The sequence below is a fragment of the Protopterus annectens genome, chromosome 12.part0 (genome assembly GCF_019279795.1).
Source record: "Protopterus annectens isolate FY-2018-M chromosome 12.part0, PAN1.0, whole genome shotgun sequence".
Taxonomy (NCBI): Eukaryota; Metazoa; Chordata; order Ceratodontiformes; family Protopteridae; genus Protopterus; species Protopterus annectens.
This window is the reverse complement of record NC_056746.1, coordinates 367,541,790-367,564,053: the sequence shown is the minus strand read 5'-3', so window position 1 is coordinate 367,564,053 and position 22,264 is coordinate 367,541,790. Positions and strand designations below refer to the sequence as shown.

At 37.8% G+C, this 22,264-nt stretch overlaps 1 protein-coding gene across 2 annotated transcripts in view; it reads left to right on the top strand.

Moving 5' to 3' along the window:
• The window catches only part of CDIP1 (cell death inducing p53 target 1), a 300,130-nt gene extending 279,225 nt beyond the window's left edge, over positions 1-20,905 (top strand). For both annotated transcript variants that reach the window (XM_044089467.1, XM_044089468.1), the window contains exon 5: positions 19,811-20,905. In XM_044089467.1, the coding sequence (XP_043945402.1) occupies positions 19,811-19,922 (112 nt within the window). In that variant the 3' untranslated portion in view covers positions 19,923-20,905. The remainder of the gene's footprint in view (positions 1-19,810) is intronic.
• The last annotated feature ends 1,359 nt before the right edge of the window (positions 20,906-22,264 follow it).

Sequence of the window (22,264 nt, the reverse complement as noted above, 5' to 3'; positions counted from 1 at the left end):
TACGGTCTGTTCTTTCTGTCTTCTCGGGTGCAGCAGAAAATCTCAGGTTTTTCCCTACATGCTTTGTCCTCTAATTGTATTATTTTTTGAAAAATTTCTTCTTGAGCAGTCTGATACTCAGCCAGCTTTTTCTTTATTTCAACTTCTGATTTTTGCAGCTTTATCACCTCGTCTGACTAGCCGTTTAAAGCTTCTTCCATTTTATCAAGCCTTTTGTTACTCGAATTGATATACTCCCTCAGTGTTTTGTTATTTTAATCAGCTCTGAGTACATTTGACTTATTTTTTCCTCTAGATTATTGGAAGTCATGTCTTGCACCAAAGCTGGAGCTTGCACTGCGTTTTGCTGAACAGCTGCAGAATTCTTCCCAGTCAGTGTTTTCTCCTCAGCTTTTGTTGTTGATTTTTTTTCAGGTTCTGAATTTCTTTTCTGTTGGCATCCAAGCAGTGCACTTACCAACCAGATAGTGAAATTTACCCCAAAAGACAAGTTCACTGTCTTTCTTCTCTGAGTTTCTTTTTTCACACTGGGAGAGTGGAAATTAAGCTCATACCATGTGCAGCCATCTTGGAAGTCCCTGCTGTGTATGCAGTCTTAGAATTAGTGCACGTTTCCTGACATTTCTACCTACAGTTTCACAATTTCTCTCAATTCATATTGCAGTTCCTATTTCTATTAGAATAACTTAGCTTTAATTTTTTGTACAAACTGACTACAATTTCTCCAAATATTAAATAGTCATATATCTTGTATAGATTCTTAATCAATGTTTTTATATTATGTCTAATTTTTCATAATTATTTAAACTGCAGATCTTTTATTTTTGAAGATTGTAAAATTATTTTTGTTAAAATGTTTTGTAATAATTTGGAATGTTTCTCCCAGGGGACTCATATGAAAATGGGCATCTACCCACTCAGAATTTCCCAGTAATCAAATATCAATAAATAAATAAAAAAAATAAATAAATTTCAAGAATGGCAGTTATAGTCCTCTGTATATCAGCATGTACCCCATTAGACTGATAACATTTGAATCTTGCCATCATTTTGAGATTAATTTCTTTGCAGTAACGAAACTAGGGCATAGGTCAGTGAATTAAAAAAGAAAAAAACAGTCCAGCAACCCAAAGGGTCTATATTTGAACACCGAAATTTTAAAACAGCGAATGTTCTACTATTGACCCCAAAACAGCGAATACTGAAAATAGCGAAGCTGCAGAACACCAATTTTTTTCCTAGGGAAAGAATTTGGTTGGCCGTTTCTGTGGCTTTGCTATTTTCAGCACAGTGGTGGAAAGTTACAGGTCGGGTTCAGGTAAGTGTGCAAGTGTGCAGACGTTAGGGCGTGGGTTAGGTGAGTTAGGGTTAGGGCGCGGGTGAGGTGAGTGTGTGCGATAGTGACAGACATTAGGGTTAGGGTGGGGTAGGTGAATTAGAGTTAGGGAGCGGGTCAGGTGCGTGCGATAGTGACGGACCTTAGGGTTAGGGTTTGTGTTAAGGTAAGTGGATAGATAGTAGTGTATGTACAGTTTAGTGTAGGGTAGATGTAGGATTTTAAGTGTATGTGTGTGGATTGCTGTTTTTTTGGTGCACTTGTGTTTCTCGGAACAGTGATTTGTTTTCCCAGGTAAAAAAAAAAATCGCTGTTCTGGGTGTTTGAGATTTTAAGCTTTCGCTTAAAAGGGGTTGATGAATTAGCGTTCACTTTTCTAAGCTTTCGCTAATTCAATATAGACCGCAACCCAAACTGCATTGTAAGGTCAGGTCTGCATGAGCATCAGGACCTCCCCTTGGACTGTGAAATGTAGGAGATGTTGCAACATACACAGTACAATTAATTTTGTTGTATTTGTAATTTCTTTCTCAGAATTTTCCATACTCTTAGGCTGCATTATATTAATATAAAAAAAACAAATTCAAGAAATGAGTAATGAAGAATAAGCAGTCATTGATATGTCATTTTGTGTGCATAGATGGGAAGTCCTAAATAATTGCCCTTTCAAAATGTTGCTGTATATTTAGCCTGGATGCATACTGGTATGATATAGCAAATTATTTTTCCAATATTCTTTCCTGTGCAACTCTGTGTTCATATAACCATATTCACCAACGAACAAAGCGACATCCAAAAAGTCTATTTCAGACCTTTACAACTTCATGGTAAACCTAAGAAATTATGTAGTATTTTCTAAGAACAATATAAATGCTCTCAGCTGTTCCTTGGTACCTTCCCAGAGCATAAACACATCCTACGTGAATCATTTGTAATATTTCACATTCATGGAGACAGGATTGTTGTTGAAGATTGGCATAACTATTGGCAAAAGGGGTGCCCATCACTACACCCCATTGTTGCCAATAGATGGTCTCGCTGAACACAAAGATGTTATTCTCGGAATATATAATCTTGGTATACATTGATTTTTATCAATCATTTGGTAAGTGTGAAGCATTTTTCTTGTTTTTCTATCCAACTGATCCAATACCTTTTGTGGTCAGTTGATCTTCCCATAACTGTAAGTTAGAACAGGAAGAATACATTGGTTTATAGTTTGGACTTTGTTCCTAGAGGTCAGGGCTATTTTCAGTATTAATTTTAATCTTCTAGATGGGAAAAAGGGGTTAATACTTCTAGGTATTGCACTGTGCACTAAGCAGGCAGAAGGATATGAAAAGGAGGGTAAATACATTTAACAGTAGAACTTCCAGTTTTATATTCTAGTGCTCACTAGTATAAGTAGATGAGGTGAAACTGTGAAGAGCTTCCAAAGGCAAATTATAGCAAAGGCAGGCAATTCAAAAACCACTAAGTTCAAAAGAAAACACAACCTGGCTTGATGGGCACTCAGTATTATTGGTCAGTGGAATACAGTCAGAAGGTAAAGGTTTTTGCTTAGCTTAAAGGGACTAACTTCACAAGTGATACTTTTATACTCACTGACAACAGCAGTGAAACTGAAGAGGGAGAGAATTGTGTGTTCAAAGTAACATGGGGGTGGTCAACAAGAAAGACACTGGATATAAAGAATACAACAAGAAGAATGTGTAAGTATAGGGTACTGGCACAGTCATAGTTAAAGAACACAGTTATGCAGTTACAGATAAAATGCTTCAAAATAGGTTAGCAGCAGAAACAGCAGAGCAGAATCAAGTACAATATAACTTTTACTTTTCTGGTGTAGAGGTAATCAGAAAAATTGCCAATTTTGGTTTAATGTATCCAAACCAGTGCAGTGAGGTACAGCTTCAGAGTCAATTCACCCACAAAAGGCAAAAGACACATTAAGCCATACTATAAAGATTAAATAAACGAAACAAGAAAACCAACCAGCAAGCAGGTCTACAAAGCCAGAGGAGCACATGCAGTTAGATGGTAGCAATTGACACCCTTCATAAGACCAGTTGCTACGCTTTCCAAAGAGGCCCCAACCCTGGCTAAAAAAACTCTTTTAGTTGAAGTATAAAATAACATTAAACAGAAAAAACAAAGTTTCAGTGCTCAAAAAGTACCAATAACCAGGAAAAAACAAAAACACTGATGAAAGGGCCACAACAGATGTTAAAATGATTTTAATCATGATCCCAGTACAGTCCCACAGCACAATGCATGCATAAAACGCTTTAACGATTCACGCATTTTGTCGTTCAACTGTAGATTTCTTCAGATAAAGAATCTATTCCCATAAACACTATTTAACCATCTCCTTAACATAAATCCTCCAATAAAATATTTTTTCCAATATATCAATCAGCCATTAAAATTCAAGAGTAAAAAAAGTATTAAACATAATAAACAGTTTAAACTCTTATAAAACAATATAAAACATTTACTATAGATATAAACTATTTATTTTAAATTTACCTTTTAATAAATATTAATTCATAAGATAAGTTTTGAAATGTATTAACATAAATGTTAAAAGCTTGTATAAACATTATAATATATATATATATATATATATATATATATATATATATATATATATATATATGTGTGTGTGTGTCTATATTGAATCAGCAAATGCTTAAAAAAGCGAACGCTGATTCATCGACCCTATGTAAGCGAAAGCTTATAATCCCGAACACTCGGAACAGCAATTTTTTTCCCAGGAAAAAAAATTGCTGTGCCATTTTTGGGAGTTTGCCATTTCCTCCACTGTGGTGCGATCTCGGAGTTGGTATATTTAAGTAGGGGGGGGTTGTGGGGGGTGAAGTCCCCCCACATTATATACTGTTTTAAGATTTTTTTTTTTGTGGAACAGCGATTTTTTTTCTCTGGGAAAAAAAATCGCTGTTCCGAGTGTTTGGGATTGTAAGCTTTCGCTTACATAGGGTCGATGAATCAGCGTTCGCTTTTTTAAGCGTTCACTGATTTATATATATATATATAGATTCACTTTAGAAGCTTGAAATATCGAATTTCAGTATTTCGTGCCCATAAAGTGGAATCCAGCAAAGAAAGAAAACTCAGAAGTGCAAAATTCAAAATCTCGCTTACCAGAGATTTTGAATTAGCTATTCTGATATTTCGCTGTGGCTATGGATTCAAAAGAATTAAAACTCAGAAGTGTGAAATTCAAAATCTCGCATACCGGAGATTTTGAATTAGCGCTTCTGGTGTTTCGCTGTGGCTATGGATTCAGGTAAGTACTTATGTGTTAAGGGTTTGGGTAGGGGCTATGGTGTGTGTTTTTTTACTGTGATGTGTGTGTGTGTGCGCAAGGAGAATGTAGCTTGTGTGGTGGTGATTTGTGTGTTTTTGTATGTGGTGTGACTTCGGAATTAGAATATATAAGTGGGGGGTGTGCAGGCAGGCTTGCCCCCCTGCTTTTATGTAGGACAGAGCTTGTGTTGTGTGTGGGGAGGAAGGTGTGTGTTTGTGTGTAGCAGAAGCGCTAATTCAAAATCTCCGGTATGAGAGATTTTGAATTTCTCTCTTCTGAGGTTTCTTTCTTTGCTGTATTTGACTTTATGGGCACGAAATACTGAAATTCGATATTTTAGTATTTCGGGCTTCTAAATTGAATCCATGAATAATATACCTGAATCTTTATATATAGTAATGTCAAGGTAGTTCATTTCATTTTGTTTGATCTCATAAGTAATCCAGAAAAAAAAACAGTAGATTTTAGGTTCAGATTTTAGATTTAGTAGATATAAAATAATCTTGTTACAGATAAAATGTTAGCAGCAATAGCAGAACAGAATCAAGTGCAATGTATTTTACTTTCCTGTTGTAAAGATGTCACTTTAGGTTTAAAATGTATCCAAACCAGTGCACTGATGTGCAGCTTCAGAGTTAGTGTTGCAAGGTAAGTCTTATCCACAGGCAGAGTGACACATCTGAATTGTACTCAGTTAACAGTGTGGCTATGACTTTTTGTTCCTTCAGTTTCATCCCAAATCTAACACCAACCAAAAGGGTACACACAAGGCGGCTACTTTATTTTTTTTGTGAGGGTGGCAAATTATATTTCGACATGTGAGTTATATGTCCACACAAGCATTTGTCTTCTGTGCTCATTGGAAACTTCTATTTTATCAGCTTTTAACATCAGATCTTGGGTACAAACATTTTCTTCCTTGAAAGAAAAAAGAAATGAATTTCTTTCCTTAGTAATGCTTTTTGTACAGACCCTCATTAGAGGGTTGGAAAAAAGCTCTAAGATGCACCTCATAAAGAACTCCAAAGCTTCTGGGGGCCACTAGGCCCCTAGACCCCATCTTAATTTTATTATTAATTGTACAGTTGTTAAAATGCAATTTTATCCAGTTTTTGCCAATTAGGATGTGTTGAAAGGATGTAGGAAATAGTGGAGTGCAAGAGGTGGGCCACCATTGTTGAGGGGTGAGGGAAGGTAGCAGAGTAGGATCTTAGAGTACAATTAAAAAAAAAATGGCTACATTCCTGAATGAAGTTCTGATTTTGGAATCAAATACTGTGATATAATACTTATTTTTGGAAAAGTTTTCATTTTTTATAAACACACTTGTGAAAGGTTTATTTGCAATAAAAAAAGGAAATTTAAAACTTGTACATGCCATGGTCGCAGACAACGTAAATACATGGTTAACAGCGCCATTGTTGACACTTTATATGAATAACATTGGGGACAGGAACATGTTTTACTTGTTAGATTCAAGATGAGGTATATCATGCTTTGTGCATGACTTCTGACTTTTGTATGGGTTAAACAAACAGGGTATTGAAACTCTGGGCATGTCAAGACAATAAAGATAAGAATAAAAGAAATGCATTGTAAAAACATTCCGCGGTGGTACAGCGGTTGCGTTGTTACCTCACAGCAAGAGGTTCTCCTGTTTGATTCTCGGCTGGAGTGCCTTCTGTGTGGAGTCTGCATGTCCTCCCTGCGGTCGAGTGGCCTCCGAAAGACATGCGTGAATGGGCGTGCCTTCTCTGAAGGTTGGGCGTTGGGCTGGCAACTCGGCACCATAAAAATCGACTGCCAATTACTAGCAGACCGGAGTTCCACTGTGGCGACCCCTAACCAGCCGAAAAGACAAACATTGTAAAAACACCATGATGTTTGCTGATTTCAAGAGGTTCACTTGATTGTGTGGGAAAACAGAGCTAACACAGTGAAGGCAACAGAAAAATGGTGTGCTTGAAAGACATTTAATTTTCCAGGTTTGAATAAGACTGTGAATATTATTATTTTTTAACCAAGACCACTGCAGTATTAGTTATGCAGTGCGTAGTTGTTTGTTGGTCTACTGCATTTTTATGTATGAATCAGTTGTTAATGTTGGTGAATATTATCTTTATTTTTCACCAGTGAGATTTTGGTAGCAGTTATGATAAGAATGAGTTTGCTATTTAAATATATGATAAATAAAGTAATAGTAATAAATAAAGATATGCTGATCGATGTATTTGGAATTTGAGCACATATTTATCTGTCTGTGTATCTTTGCATGTGGGGGGAAGGGGGCAGAAATGATTGAAAATTTATTTGATAGCATCTGCTGTCCTTACTTTGTGGGAAGTCGTACAACAGTGAGGTGTGGGAATTTGCCCTTTCCTCACTGTTATTCCATCTCAGACTTGTTATACAGTCGTTTTGGGCTGATGTTTTGCCATTCATTGCTTTTGTACTTCATTATTTTGAAGTGTGTGTGTGTGTGTGTGTATATATATATATATATATATATATATATATATATATATATATATATATATATTTAAAATTGCATGATGAAGGATTAAAAATGCAAAAGAGCAAACCTAAAATAACAGGAAAAAAGCACTGAATTATTGCTAAGAGCTAATCTCACAACATTGAATACTTCTCTCCCACTAAAGACCTGTACTGGTAAACTCCAGATAAAAAACCTAGCCCAAACATCATCTGAAAAGTGGTATATTTATGGAAAAAGTTTTTATTAGCATCAGATGTAGGGCTGGGCTTAGTGTCGGGGGAGTAGGGTTAGGGTCAGCAAAAATGAGTAAGGGTAAGTAGGAGGGGCCTCTGTGCTTCTCTCATCATCCCTGGACTCCATGTGAAAGTATGTTCTACGATGGCAGGTAGATCCATTGATAAACAACCAGTTTTGAGTTCTGTGATACTCGGCCGCATTTCTGGACGTAAGGAAGATTATAGTTTCATTTGCATTTTTTTATTATTTTTATTCCTTTTTATCAGTCTGGAGTTATCTAGAGCGTAACACTTAAGATTATTCCCTTTCAAGGTAGTTTCCATAATTTAATAATTGTTTGACGCCAGTTTTTCATAAGGGCACTGCTGTAGTACAGATGGTTTGAGGTGAGTGGTCATTGATGATACTTCCGTCCGTCATTGTAATTCATTCATTAATTCTTTCTTTATTTTAATTATATATATTATAAATATTCAGATGCAGCAGTTTTACAAAATAGCATACTTAGAAAACTTTGCTCATTTTTCATTATGCTCTCCTGTCTGACATAGCCATGACAGACTGGAATGTACTCAGTAGTCCAGTGAAACGTTAACTAAATATACCCTAAAAATAATTGAACCAGCAGTATTCCCAGTCTTTTCCTTAAGTATACTCCTAATGGATTCTTAATCCTTTATAGTGCTTGTATTTTATCATCTCTTTCCTTCCTACCTTCCCGTATTGTACGCCAAGCAAATTTCTATATCTAAATCCGATACGTCACTACAGCAGTAATTTCATGACTTTCTGAGTTCAAAATTTCTCAGCTTTTGACCTTGAATAACAAATTCTTTAAAGTCAGTAGTATTGGCTGTGGGATTATCAAGGCTATCTTTCTCACTGGTATTTTCTCCAATGTGCTTTAAGATAATTTGTTTCACCTGGTCTTTCTCTATTAAAAGTTCATTTTTTTGCACCCTCTACTATGTTATCAACTTAGCCTATTTTAAGTCAGAGCCATGGCTTGACTGTGCAGTTAAGATCAAATACATATTTTTCTAATTAAGGATTTTTGCGCCATTGTTTTCAAGTACCACAACCCAAGGTAATTCTGCTACCCCTCAGATCTAGCTCCCTTCTGGAATACTTAGCACCTTTTTCATCCAAAATTATTTAAGCTCACATTGTTTTCATCCTTCTACTTAAGGATTTGGCATTTCTGACTACATGATAGGCTGTTACTTCTCCACTTAGTTACCACTGTCCATCTCCCATCTCATTAGTAAGCTGCTTACATGCACAGCTGTTCGTGAACTTTGGTGTGTATTAGGTAAGGTAATCACTCTTACATGGTCATAGGTACTTACTAGGCTGATGACCTTTGAGGATCTTAAGAAGTCGAGTCTTAGATTCCCATTGTAATTTTTAGCCCTTATATTTTGCATATGAATAAACCAGAGACAGGTAGAACAAGGATATGTGGGACAGTTACTCGTCGCTCCTATCCGTGAGACACATGGGTGTTAAACCAAGGTGAATTTGTGGTTTCCCATACATTTATCCAGACTGTATTTGAATAGAGAAAGAGAAGTACTTCACTTTATGTGGAGTGGAAGTTGGGACCATAGGTATTATCTGTAATACATACCCGTCCCTCCAGCATGTTCTATTTATGTTGCAAAGGAGATTGAGATCCCCTGAGCAGGTATTAACGTTAACAGTGGACTTACAAATGTGCAGTAGGTCTGACAGGATAGGGTCTCATCTTAATAGCCTGTATGATACTAAGAAGAAGGACAAGATTTTGAGATGGTCTGCATAGTTTTTGTGATTTAGGCCCTTGATTGATTTTATTTGAAATCATTGTGCTTACTCCAGTTGTGACAAGCGTTTGGACAGGTGCATACTAAATGGGGTGTAATATTCAACGATCGTCCTGACACAAGTAGAGTACAGTGCAATGATTACAGTCCTGGACCTGGAAGCCATACATTTAGATATAAGCTGTGCAATGACAAAGGACTTCCTTACAGTAGTGGATACATGGTTGGATACATGGTGATCAAAGGACAGTTTGTTGTCAACATACATTACCAGATCCCTAACTACAGGATCAACTTTCAGGAGTATGTTGTCAGTGAAATGCTATCCAAAAGATACAATTATACATTTCTTGGAATTTAGTTTTAGTTCATGGATTTGACACCTACTGTTTATAGGTTCAAAGGTAAGTACTAGACTAGCCGCCCTTGTGGTCCATTTTAAGCTGAGCCAACTTCCCTTTTTGTGCTCAAAATAACCTATCCCATTTGATTACCAACATGGGAAATCGATGCTCCACACCTATGGTCACCTCCCTCGTTAGTCACGTCTGACCATAAGCTAATCATCCTTAACATCCACATCCCACCCCCCCAGTAAGGAAACCTCCATAAAAAACTTCTCCAAAGCCAACTTCATGCTACTCAAGTCAGAAGTGACAAACTTCATGACACCCATGCAGACGGGAGCTGAAAGTTCAACTGCTGAATCCTACACTAAGGCACTGTACGAGCACATCCACTCATGCATAAATCATGCCATCCCAAAGAGAACCAAGATGCTCTCATCCAAAAAAAAAGAAGCCAATCTGGTGGTCCCCTGCCATAAACAAACTTTACAACAAAAGGAAGAACTGTTGCAGAAAAGAGGAAAATCCCAGGATGCAAAAACCTTCCTTACCAGCCTCAGTAAGAAACTGAGATCCCTCATAAAATCCTCCAAAGCTAGTTACGAAAATAAAATTGCCAAAGATTTCAAAGACATCCACAAGGCATTCTATAACTATGTCAAGAATCTAAATGGCAATGCTCAGATCTGCTCTGAGCTAAAACAGAATGGCATTAAATATACTGATCCCAAGGATATTGCCAATATCCTGGCAGATCGATTCAGTGCCAACTTCACCCCCCTCTCACCCCCTAAATGGCCCATCTCAATGCCGGAAGATTGCCAAATTCCGGTAATAACGGCCACACAGGTAAAAAACGCACTTGCCAAAGCTAAGAATACAGCATCTATGGGACCAGATGACATCCCGGGCTGTGTACTACATGATCTACAATATGAACTGGCACCTCACCTAAGTGTCATGTTTAATCATAGCCTCACCTCAGGTTTCATACCCACTGAGTGGCGCACAGCTACAGTTATCCCACTCCACAAGGGGGGATCCACCTTGGATCCTGGAAACTACCGTCCCATCAGTCTGACAAGCCTTATCTGCAAGGCCATGGAGCGTATTATCATGGAACTTATAAACAAAGACATTGGCAACCTTCAAACACTGGACCCCACCCAATTTGGGTTCGTGAAGGGCCGATCTTGTCTCCTGAACTTGATTGACTTCTTCGAATCAGTCTCCAGAGCCATGGACAAGGGTAAGGTGGTCCACACAGCCTATCTCGACCTTGCCAAGGCCTTTGACACCATCCCCCACTCTGGAATCATAGATAAACTTACTAAGCTGGGCATTAATCCCTACGTCACCCAATGGGTTGCTAACTGGCTTACTGATAGAACCCACACTGTAAAAGTAGCCGACTCCAAATCCAGCTCCAGACAAGTGACAAGTGGAGTACCTCAGGGTTCAGTCCTGGGACCGCTCTTGTTTGGCATCTACTTCTCTGAACTACAGGCCAACACTAAGGGACTCTGGATAACAAAGTTTGCAGATGACTGCAAACTGGGAACCATTATTGAATCCCCAAATGATGTGGATACTCTACAAAAGGGCCTTACAGAAACAGATGCTTGGTGCCAGAGCCATGGGCTCAAGCTCAATGCCAAGAAATGTATAGTTATCCCCTTTGGGAAAAAACATGTATCCATGAATTACCATATAGGTGGCAGTACACTTAACACTGAAAGTGTGATAAGAGACTTAGGGACACAGGTGGACAGCGGTCTCACCTTCGATAACCACATCGCCACAACAGTCAGGAAATCCTTCTATGTGGCACACCTCATCACTAAGGGCTTTTCATCCAGAAAAAAGGAGGTCATTGTCCCACTGTACTCATCCCTCATTAGACCCATTATAGAATACAATGCCCCGTTTGGTATGTACCTCTCAAGACATCTGCAACAACTGGAAAGGCCACAGAAATACCTCACTAAAAGAATCACAGGCCTAAAGCAGATGCCCTACGCTGACCGCCTTAAAAAACTCCAGCTATACTCTGTCGCATATCGTCTACTCAGAGGCAATCTTTGCTTAACATACAAGGCCATGTCAAACCCAGAGCTGTTAGACATGCTACGCTTAAAGAAATCCTAATCCCTCAGAGCCACATGCTCCAGGGAGCTAAACCTTGTCATCACAATAAACAAAACATGCTGGAGGGATAGGTTCCTGAGCCAGAGACTCCCCAGACTCTGGAATAGATTGCCCATACATGTCAAGCAGAGTGCCTCTTTGGTCCTCTTCAAAAGGAACCTTGACGATTGGATGGGAGAAAGGAAATTCATCCCGGGGATCACGTCAGTCGCCCTGCTTGACAGGGGTCCAGGGAAGTAAATAGTGTGGGAAGAAATAACCAGGGAATTGTTATGGCTAGGCTTGTATAGGCCCTAGGGCTTATAGCCTAGTACCAACCTATGAACCTATTATATATTGGTCTTACCCATTCCATAGTTGATAATTCTGTATTACCCCTAATAGGAATAACTGGGATCATACCATAGATAATCTGAGAGGACCCATGCATGGCATAAAACATTTAGGGACTGCCTAATGTTTCCCATCCATAAATCTAAGTTGCACTTGAAAATAGTCAGGGATGAACTTCTGCTTTATGTGGATGGGGAGTCTGTTCTATAGCAGCGGTATCCTCTACAAAACGTACCTGACCCTCCAAACCATTCTGTTGATGTTGCAGAGGAGATTTAGATCCAAATACCACATATTTCTGATGTCATTTGACTTGCTGATGTGCAGTAAATCCATCAGTAATGGGTTGAAGGATGTCTTGTATGCCAGACACAGGTCACATCTTAGTAGTCTGTAGGATACCGAGTATATGTTGTTTAGTCCCATATGTTGCATTTTTCTGGACAGATACATGCTAAAAGGGGCATTATATTCAATGACTGACCTAATGAGGGCCAAGTAAAGGGGGACAGTGACATCCCTTTGTTTATAAGCTGTGCAATATAGAATGACTTTCTCAAAAACAATAGACACATGTTGGTCAAAATTTAGGTCTCTGTCCTCCCATCAGTACAGTATATTTAGCTGTTGATAACACTTGAGTGATAATTGGAGGTGAGCCAGTTTCAGGTATATCTTGAGGTACATACAGAGGGGAGAGAGGGGTAAAGTTAGAGCTAAATTTATTGGCTAGTAAGTTAGCTATATGTTCAGCCTAAGTGTAGGTAACATCATTCACAATCAGCTGAGTGCATTGATGCATTGTGCTTTTGAGATTGTAAGCTTAACTGAAAAAGGCCTTGTGATTGTCTTTGACTTGGGTAGCTATTTAGGCTCAAACGTGGCTTTGGTGGATATTATTAAGCATGTGAGTTTTATTTATTTCAATGACAGGGGCTCTAACATTCTGGGAATTACTCTTCTGTGCTTTTGGTGAAAATGCTTTTCATTTTATTGTTGTTATGGTTGCACCTTGTGGGTTTGTTTCTGGGGTTTTCCCTGGACTTATTCCTCTGGGGTGCTGCTGCATCTGTGCAGCTGTTTACATGCTGGTGTAGTGCGGTGGTGTATGTTTCTGTGTATTCAGTGGAGTTAACTGGATTTGGCAAGGATTTGAAGCTTTCTAGTGTGTCACTTGGGAGCAGGTGGTTTGTCGTAAATAAATTTCTAAAGGTGTCTTGGATGGGAGGGATCTCTGTTTTCAGCTTTATTTCAAAGGAGACAGCTTTATGGTCAGACATAACAAGTAATAGAGACACACAAGGGATGATGCAAGATGCTCCCATATTAGTAAGGACAACCCACGATGTTATTCTCTCTAATGGGTACACTTGACTAATTGTTCCAGTGCGTCTTCTATTAACAGTCCAGGAATCTCCATTCTTGTGCAGGTTTCCTGGTCTATACTTGGATAGTTTAGATCATCTAGGAAAATTGTATTGGGTTTAATACTGAATGATTCTTGTTCCTGTAGATAGGTGTTGTGGCTTTCATAGACAGAGTTCTGTAGGTAGCTAGTATATGGTATGGGACCTGTCTGATGGTTATTTGGACATGAAGCTTTAGTTAATCAGGCTGCTTTACCAGCCTTGATGTGAGTCTCTTTTGATCATAGACTGAAACACTTCCACCTTTTGCTTCTGTGCAGTAGCTGGTCTAAATGTGAGAAAAGCATTATAGTTTTAAACCATAAACTACTATAAACCACTGTTTTAAACCAAGTCTCAGTCACTACACAGACGTCAGTGTTTTCCAGTGTGAGAAGGGCTTGTAGGCAGTGGAGTTTCTTGTTCAGGCTCCTGGCATTAATCAGTAATAACTACATATTTTCCTTTGCTTGTTTTGTTATGTTGGAAGGTTTATCAGGTTGGTATTGTCTAAAATAGCACTATGGGACGGGACAGTGTTTTTGCCAATAATCACTAATTAGTTAATCATTAATAATTTGCTTAAGAAAGGTCCTCTTAGAATAGTTTGGTGTCTTCTGGAGACTTTATTATGGCACAAAGTTTACTGTCATTAGAAACTTGGTCAGCTTTAAACCCTTAACATTTGCTTTGACCTCCAAGAAGGAGATGCCAAAGAGGAGTGGCCCAAGGACTGAACCATGGGGGTACAGCACTAGTGACAGATCTTTTGGAGTAGGTAGAGCTACTAACCCTAATTTCCTGGGTCTATTTGTTTGCTGTCCACTCTTCTGATGAGTGAATAAGTAAGACAAATTCCTCATTTTACATGAGCTATATTTTCAACTCTGTTTATTTGAATTACAGGTCTTACATCTGATTGGTCAGCTATTTTTCTTCTGCTAGTGCAACCCTGCCAACAACTTCTCCCTTAGCTTTTAGCTCTAGACAAGCTTGAGGTTCAGTGGAGTCTGTCAGGGGCATTAATCATGCTCTTTTAATAGCCTGCCCATGGGACAACACTGACCTTTTACATCTGGGTGCGATTTATTGGTCTTCCACATTATATTAAGCATTACATTTAGGCACTCCTCTCTTTTGTGTAATAGACCTCTGCTGTTTCTTTTAATACACAGAGTGTGTTCCTTTCGCCTTTGATTAAATAGTGAAATTCCACGGCTTTTATCCTCATGAGAATTATACCTTTACGTTCTTAGAAGGCATTGCTGTTGCACTGATAATGTTTTGTTCTGTTAGAAATTATTAACACCAGTCCATTTTACTAGACATCCCACACCTTTATTAGATCTCTCTGCATTTTTGTTTGTAAAAAGTTTAGCCCAACTAGAAAGTCAGTGACCAGAGGCACAGACTGTGCTGGATGACCTATCCTTAACTCTTTTTTGCCCAGTTTAAGTTCTGTTTTATTAGTGAATGGTACCAATGGCAGTCTTAGTCGATCAGAATAATTACAGACAGCTTCTGCTCCGAGAGTTGTTTCAATATTTAAAGCATATTCAAAGTAGATCACACATTTGTGCAGCCTTATTCCAGTCCCTAAGATACTGAGATGAGTTCTCTCTGTACATTTTAAACTTCTTCTGCCCCTACCAGAACGTGGTTACCTGGAAATAAATCTTTGCTTTTGATTGGTTCCCAACCTTTGATTACTTTCCATTGACCAAATGTCCCTTAATTGGTCAGTTTGTTAACCTTCTTTCCTCCAATGGGGCTATAAGCTTACATCCAGATGATTAATTAGAAATTTTTTAAATATTTCTTGTGGTTGGAATAGTGCTGAATTGACACAGACCATCCAACCCCCATATCACTGCTGGTGCTTAACATAATTGTTATGATTTTCTTAATCATAACAAAGTGAGTGTGAAGAAATCTGTTTATAGGAAAAATGCTAGCTGCAATTCTGTGGATTTTCTAGCTTCTGATTAAAGCATTCTCCCTTTTACTTTGTGTCATGTTTATAATTTTCTTTTTAAGTAGCTTTAGTTTTATTTTGCTTAAAATCTGAGAGGTAATCAATAAATATTGTTCTACTTGTATATACTTAAGGTATTCCTGCTTGTAGTGAAACAGAGTTTATTTGGTTTACAGATCATCTATTGAAAGTTAGTGAATCCTTCATTGGTTGTTGTTGTTTGTCTTTCGGCTTTTTCCTGGCAAGGGGTCACCACAGCGGAACTCCGGTCTGCTAATGATTGGCAGTAGATTTTTACGAACTGCCGAGGTGCCAGCTCGACGCCCAACCTTCAATGAGGGCACGCCCATTTTATGCACACATGTCATTCAAATGCTACCCAACCGCGGGGAGGACATGCAGACTCCACACAGAAGGCACTCCCAAGCCCAGCCATGAATCGAACGGGAGAACCTCTTGCTGTGAGGTAACAACGCTACTGCTGTACCACCGTGGAAGACATAGTGAATCCTTCATTGGTGATGTTTCTAAACAGGAGACTATTCAACTTTAAGTTGCATTCATGTATCTATGTCCTCAATTTTGCTTATATCCTACTATTATTGTGTGTTATCTTAATCAGCTAGTATATGTTTTTAAATATTACACTGTGTGTTAACTGTATACATTTGTAAGACACATAATTTACTTTTTTTTTTTTTTTTTTTTGTGTGTGTGGAGCTTTTCTCCCTGGGCCTCTGTTGAAAAAGACCCTTGCCCAGTCGGACTTACCCCAGTAAACAAGTGTCAAATAAATAAATAAATAAATATTGAACTTGTCTCCTGCAGATCCCATAGTAAAGCCTTTTTCAGAGTTAAAGGACAGGGAGGGAATAGTAGAATGGTATAATTATTGCCTGTTGGACCTATGGCAAAGCTAGGTTATGAGTTTCATTAAGCTGCTCCTGTCCAGTTTCATTTCTTTGATATATATATATATATATATATATATATATATATATATATATATATATATATATATATATATACACATATATATGGATCTACTTTAAAATACTGAAATACCATAATGTCAAATTGCAGAACATTGAGACGAAAACCATGAAACTTTTTATATTATCAAATGTTCACATTGCCGTAATTTTTCACTGCTTAAATAAACATTTAGCCAACATGGTGAACTTTGCCCTTTTCTCCACTTTAGTGTGATCTTGGAGTTGGTATATTAGTTATTAGGGTGTGGTGGGTGAAGCCCCCACTTGGGTGGGTTTTATTTGCTTCGGTTTGTTTTTTTATGTACTGTTGGCCAAGTGTTTACTTATGTGGTGAAAAATTATGGCGATGTGAATGTTTGGTAATGTAAAGTTTTGTTGTTTTCGTCTCCATGTTCTGCCAGTCGATGTTATGGCATTTCAGTAGTCTGAAGTAGATCCATATATATATTTTATATACAGGTATACTTTACATTGTATCTACCCAAAAATGTCTAAACACCAGAATATCGACAGAAATATCCAAAACCAATGTTTTTGCAGTAGGGCTCATCCCCCTGCACCTCCCATACCCCTTGCTACTTTCACATACCAACTCCAAGATCACAGTACACTGGGGAAAGGGCATATATTAACCCTGTCAATATTATTATTAGATCAATTGAAGTACGCCCATGTATATTTAAGTAGACCCAAATATTGAGAGAGATAATTCTGTATATATGTATGTAGATGTGTATATATAGAAAAAGAAATGTGTGTGTATGCTTATATATGTGTATGCACACAGGCATATGTGCACACACGGATCCAATTTATAACACTGAAATTCCGAAATCACAAATTTCATTTTACTGAGACGTCAATGGCGAAGAATTGCAAGACTGAAACTTGAATATACCAACATTCAAAACAAACTTAATGAGAAAACTAGCAGAAGAATTACTGCTAAGTTCTTTGTAAGTATAGGTCTGTGATTAAAGGTTTGTACAATGTACCTATGCAACATGGCGGACATTATGTATGACACTCCAGGCACTATTGGCAGTGTTTACTGAACAATAGTGGATGATCTTGTTCATGCCTTTTCCTAAATGTACTGCTATCTCAGAGTTGGTATATTTAATTTGCTGGGGATGTGGGGGTGCAGGCAGGGACATGCCCCCTGCAAAAACTTAGAAAAACTGATTAAGTTTGTTTTGGTGTTCTGAATGTTAGTATTTTCAAGTTGTTCTGCAATTTGACATTATGGTATTTCAGTATTTTAAAGTAGATCCATATGTTATTATTCTTCGCCATTGTCATCTCGGTAAAATGAAATTTTCGATTCCAGAATTTCAGTGTTGTAAAGTAGATCCGTACACCCACATGCATGTTTGGCTTAGGAGCTTTTTGAAGCTAAGGTTTGGAAGCAGGCTGTAAACTAGATTGATTCTATGTATTTATTATTTATTTATTTTTTTAATGGGTGATTCGTAAAGGGAATAATTTATCTATGGAGCAGGTGAAGGGAAAAACACATGACATAGAACATTCTTAAAAACAGATGAATAAATAGGTTCCCCATGAAATTCTGAGGGCTTTGGTTGTGATACTTAGAATGAGAATGAAGGTGCAGATGTGAAGAGAGAATGTATATATGTAGCAGGGTGCAGGAAGGGAGTGCCTCTACCCATGCTGTTGGCAAGGTGTGAAGTTCTCCTGCAAAAATGCTAATGTTATTGCAAGTTTTGAGATTTACTAAAATTTTTAGGTGATTTTGCTTCATTTTTCTTAGTTGTGGGACTCAGAATTATAGGTCTCACTCTTCTGACAGAGAACCCGAATTAGCAGATGAAGAGAGTTACAAACATGCTTCCCAGTAACACCAAGAAGTGTTTGTTATTATTTTCTAATATACAGAACGTACCAGCAGGTGAAAGGAACGCATTGATCCAGGGAAGGGTAAAAGTACCCAACACTTAGTCATTTACAGAGTATTAAAGATGTGACAGATGGAGTTTCCGTCACATTAGACTTGCATCCAATAATTATTCAAGTTACCAGGACTAGTGATTACACTGTATACATAAACATTTTGGCTGAATGCTTCACTGTGTTACTGTATGCTCCAGTATTTAGGAATTGTACTGTTATTAGCCAAACAACAAGAGATCTGTTCTGTGAGCAAATAACCTGTGGTATTGCAGTCAGGTTTGCTAGATGTTGCAGTAGTAGTGTTATATCATCTTCTGGTGTTTGTTCTGTAAATGTGATAGTGTTGGTGCAAGTTTTGATATCAGCTTTATGGAGAGCGAAACGAGTATGGAGCAGACTGTTGTGTTAGAGGACCTTAATGATCTGGGAATGTAAAGACAGAACACCATTTAACTGGAATCATTTGCACTCTTTTTAAATGTAATATACTTAGCACTGCTACCTCCTGGCAGTGGGCCTGTCCTTCTTACAGCTACCATATACCTGGTAACAACCCAGTACAGCATCTCCCATTTCACCTTCAGATTCTCAACTGAACTTCTGTTCAGTTCTGCCTCTGGCTGTAGGAATTTCCTCTTTTGGTTGATGTAGCCTAATGGTGGTACTGTGTGTGTGTGTTCTCATTTTGATGTTGGGGAGCAGAAGGTTAAGGTATTACACAGTGAAGACTGTAGCTTGGCTGTGTCTTTCTTGGAGTTTTTACTCAGTGGTTTGCCTGTGTGACCTTTTTCCCCTTTGGTTTGGATGTTGTTTGGTATGTTTTGCAGGCATCCTTATGCTTATGGACATCAAGCCTGGTTTTAAGCTCCATGTTTCTAAAATATAGTCAAACAATTCAGTTAATTTGTATTGATAAGATCATGAAAAATTTCATAACATCATGTCTACAACCAGTGGGGGTTGGCTTTATTGGCCTGAATGTACCCATAAAGATTTAAAAAGTGAGAAGTAAAAAGTCATGGACAGTCATAAGCCATGTAGCTGAAACACTGGTGTGTCCTTAAGGGGTCATTTGCATATATGCCATGGCCTCTAATGCAGGGGGTTTAAGGTATTACACAGTGACACGTCTAACTTGGCTTCATCTTTCTTGTATTGTGTGTGTGTGTGTGTGTGTGTGTGTGTGTGTGTGTGTGTGTGTGTGTGTGTGTGTGTGTGTGTGTATATATATATATATGTGCATTGTCATGTGACTGTAGATAATGCCAACTGCATTTTTATAAGATTCTTTCAGTTTTTTGGAGTAATGAAGTGTGTTTAACCCAAAATAGTGACACAGTTGCTAACATATTATCCCCATCTAATAAACAACCACATTTGCTGTTTTCATAGTTCGTGTTTGCAGCTAAATTTTAGTGAGGTCATGTAATTACTTCTTAAGTTGGGCATGCTGCTTTGTACATAAAAATATATCTTTCTCTTTCAGGTGTGATTTGGGATGCTGTTTGGTCCCCTGCATAATTGATGATTTGAAGGATGTAACACACACGTGCCCGAACTGTAAAGCCTACATCTACACATATAAACGCATGTGCTAACAAAACCACAGACGGATATGGCAGCTTTTGTGGCCACTGAATAATGCAGGACTCTCTGATTGCTTAGCATTTTGCTATATAGATATGTATACATTTCTGGTGCTCCTTTGTGCAGTTTCTCATGAACTTGTACACATATATTTCCTTACTGAATATATGAATGCCTTACAGGAACAAATATTGTGATTCAGGCTGCAAAAGATTACAGTCCTCATGTCATCTTTTCTTGCTTGTTACTCTTGCATAAATGTTTATCTTATCAGAGGTACCATCGTTCTGTGAACAGGTCTTTGAACTTTTTTTAATTGGAATGTGAGATTTCAGCACAAGGAGTCCTGCCAATATGCCCCCTACTTTATATACTGACATTTTGTGGTGCATTTTTAGTTCCCAAGTGCAACATTTCTGCTGGATTTCAGAATACTACAACACAAACTTGCAAGGTTTTTTGGGGAGGGTCCTGTTCCTTTCTGAATATGTCCTGCCAAATAGTGACTTTGATTTTTTGGATAGCGCTGACAGTGCACAGTACTGAGCTTGGAAACCCATGTTCATATTCTGTAAATTTCATTTATGAGCCATTTTGTGTTTCTCTTATTCTCTTTTCACTGCTTTGTATTATTATTGTTTGGATGCCTGTTTATTCAAAGAAAAAATATGCCCTCCTGTATTTAGCCGCACAGTAAAATGCTATGGTACTCAATTTGCTTATATTCCTCCCAGTCTTGTGGTATTAAAACAGATAGCACATTGAAATTCAGAGCAAGTGGCCAGAATGTGTAGCACTTTCTTGAAAAATACTACTTTGGGAAAACTAAATATTGTATGTTTAATGTTAATGAATGTTTCTGTCAGTTTTTAGTAAAAAATTTAAACTGGTTGTTAACTGTGTCTATGGAAAGAGATAATGTCATGAGAAATATCAATAAATATTTGCAGATGTATCTTTGCTGAAAAAGTAAAAAGACAAAGCACTCAGTAGATGTATTTGTGTAGACGTATTTATGAAATCTTTACCCTTTTCTCAAGCATTACCAGATTACTTGTATCATGCTGTTATTCCTGCATATAGTCTGTGTTTGGAAAAAAAAACAGGCATTTGCCAGTACTAAATGTTTACTTGCACTGGTGATGGTTACCCAAAGTATGTTAAGAGTGAGGGAAAGTGAGAGAGAGAGAACGAGAAGCAGAATGAAAGGGGAGTGAGATAACGTACACCATACACACTACATGGTGTAGTTTAAAACTTTTTTTTTTTTTTTAACGTTTCTTATTTCCCCAGAATGTGCAAGCAATGAGTGTATAAACTCAGTAAAAAATATATTGCTAAGCTAAGCATCAGAGAAAAAAAGTATGTTGTGAGAATCGAGATGCAGCATGGTAAAAACTGAAGCATAAGTGGAAGTCCTATAGCCTTTGAACCAGAGAAAAGATTATATAACGGTTGTTCAACATGCCTGTTTTCCTGAAGTTTATTTTTGTAATAGCTACATTGCTGCATACTTTGTCAATTTTCCAAATTTGGTGGGATACAATTTTTTTTTTTTAACCTCCAGGGTGGAGTGCAGTACACATCAGAAGGAAGGTGCAAATGCATAAATAAAAAGTTCTGGGATCACAGTATTACACAGATGGGTCTGTCATCCTAAATGTGTGTAAATTTTAGAGGAGTTGTGATATAGCCTTATACTGTTACAGATCTACCTGCCCAAAACTATACTTGCAAGAATGTATTATCTGTAAAGCTAGTCAATCCAAACAAAGGGGTAAAAGGTCACACAGACAGACCATTCAGTAAAACTCAAAGACCCAGCTAAGCTAGAGTCTTCACTTCGTAATACCTTAAACTTCCTGTAGTGGGGGTCCATGGGATATATGGAAATGACATAACAGTGTTTCAGCTACACCCGAATGAGATCTGCGTGGAGTAAAGTTTTTACTGCAGTAGTAAAGTTTGGTTGTTAAAGTAGTTTTGTGGAATAATGTATAAATACAGAAACATGTCATCTAATATAGTCTGGAGTTATATTAGAGTAGCCTAGCAAAAATTGCAGTCTAATAGCCGAATCATTAACTAACAATGAGCCTCAAAATTATGAGGTAATATTAAGTAACAAGAGATTGTTCTTGCAACGTGATTTTATCCAGATTTTAGTAGCTATATTGTAGCCTGTTTAATTATTTTGCTTGTTTGGGGAGAAATCATTCTCATGTGGAACACAACCACAAAATGGGGCATAGAATGACTCCCATATTTTAAAACAGCTTGGGGATAATTAACATTATTTCGCTGGCAGCTCCCTGAAAACAGGGCTAAGTGATTGTATAGCCTTTTTTTTTAA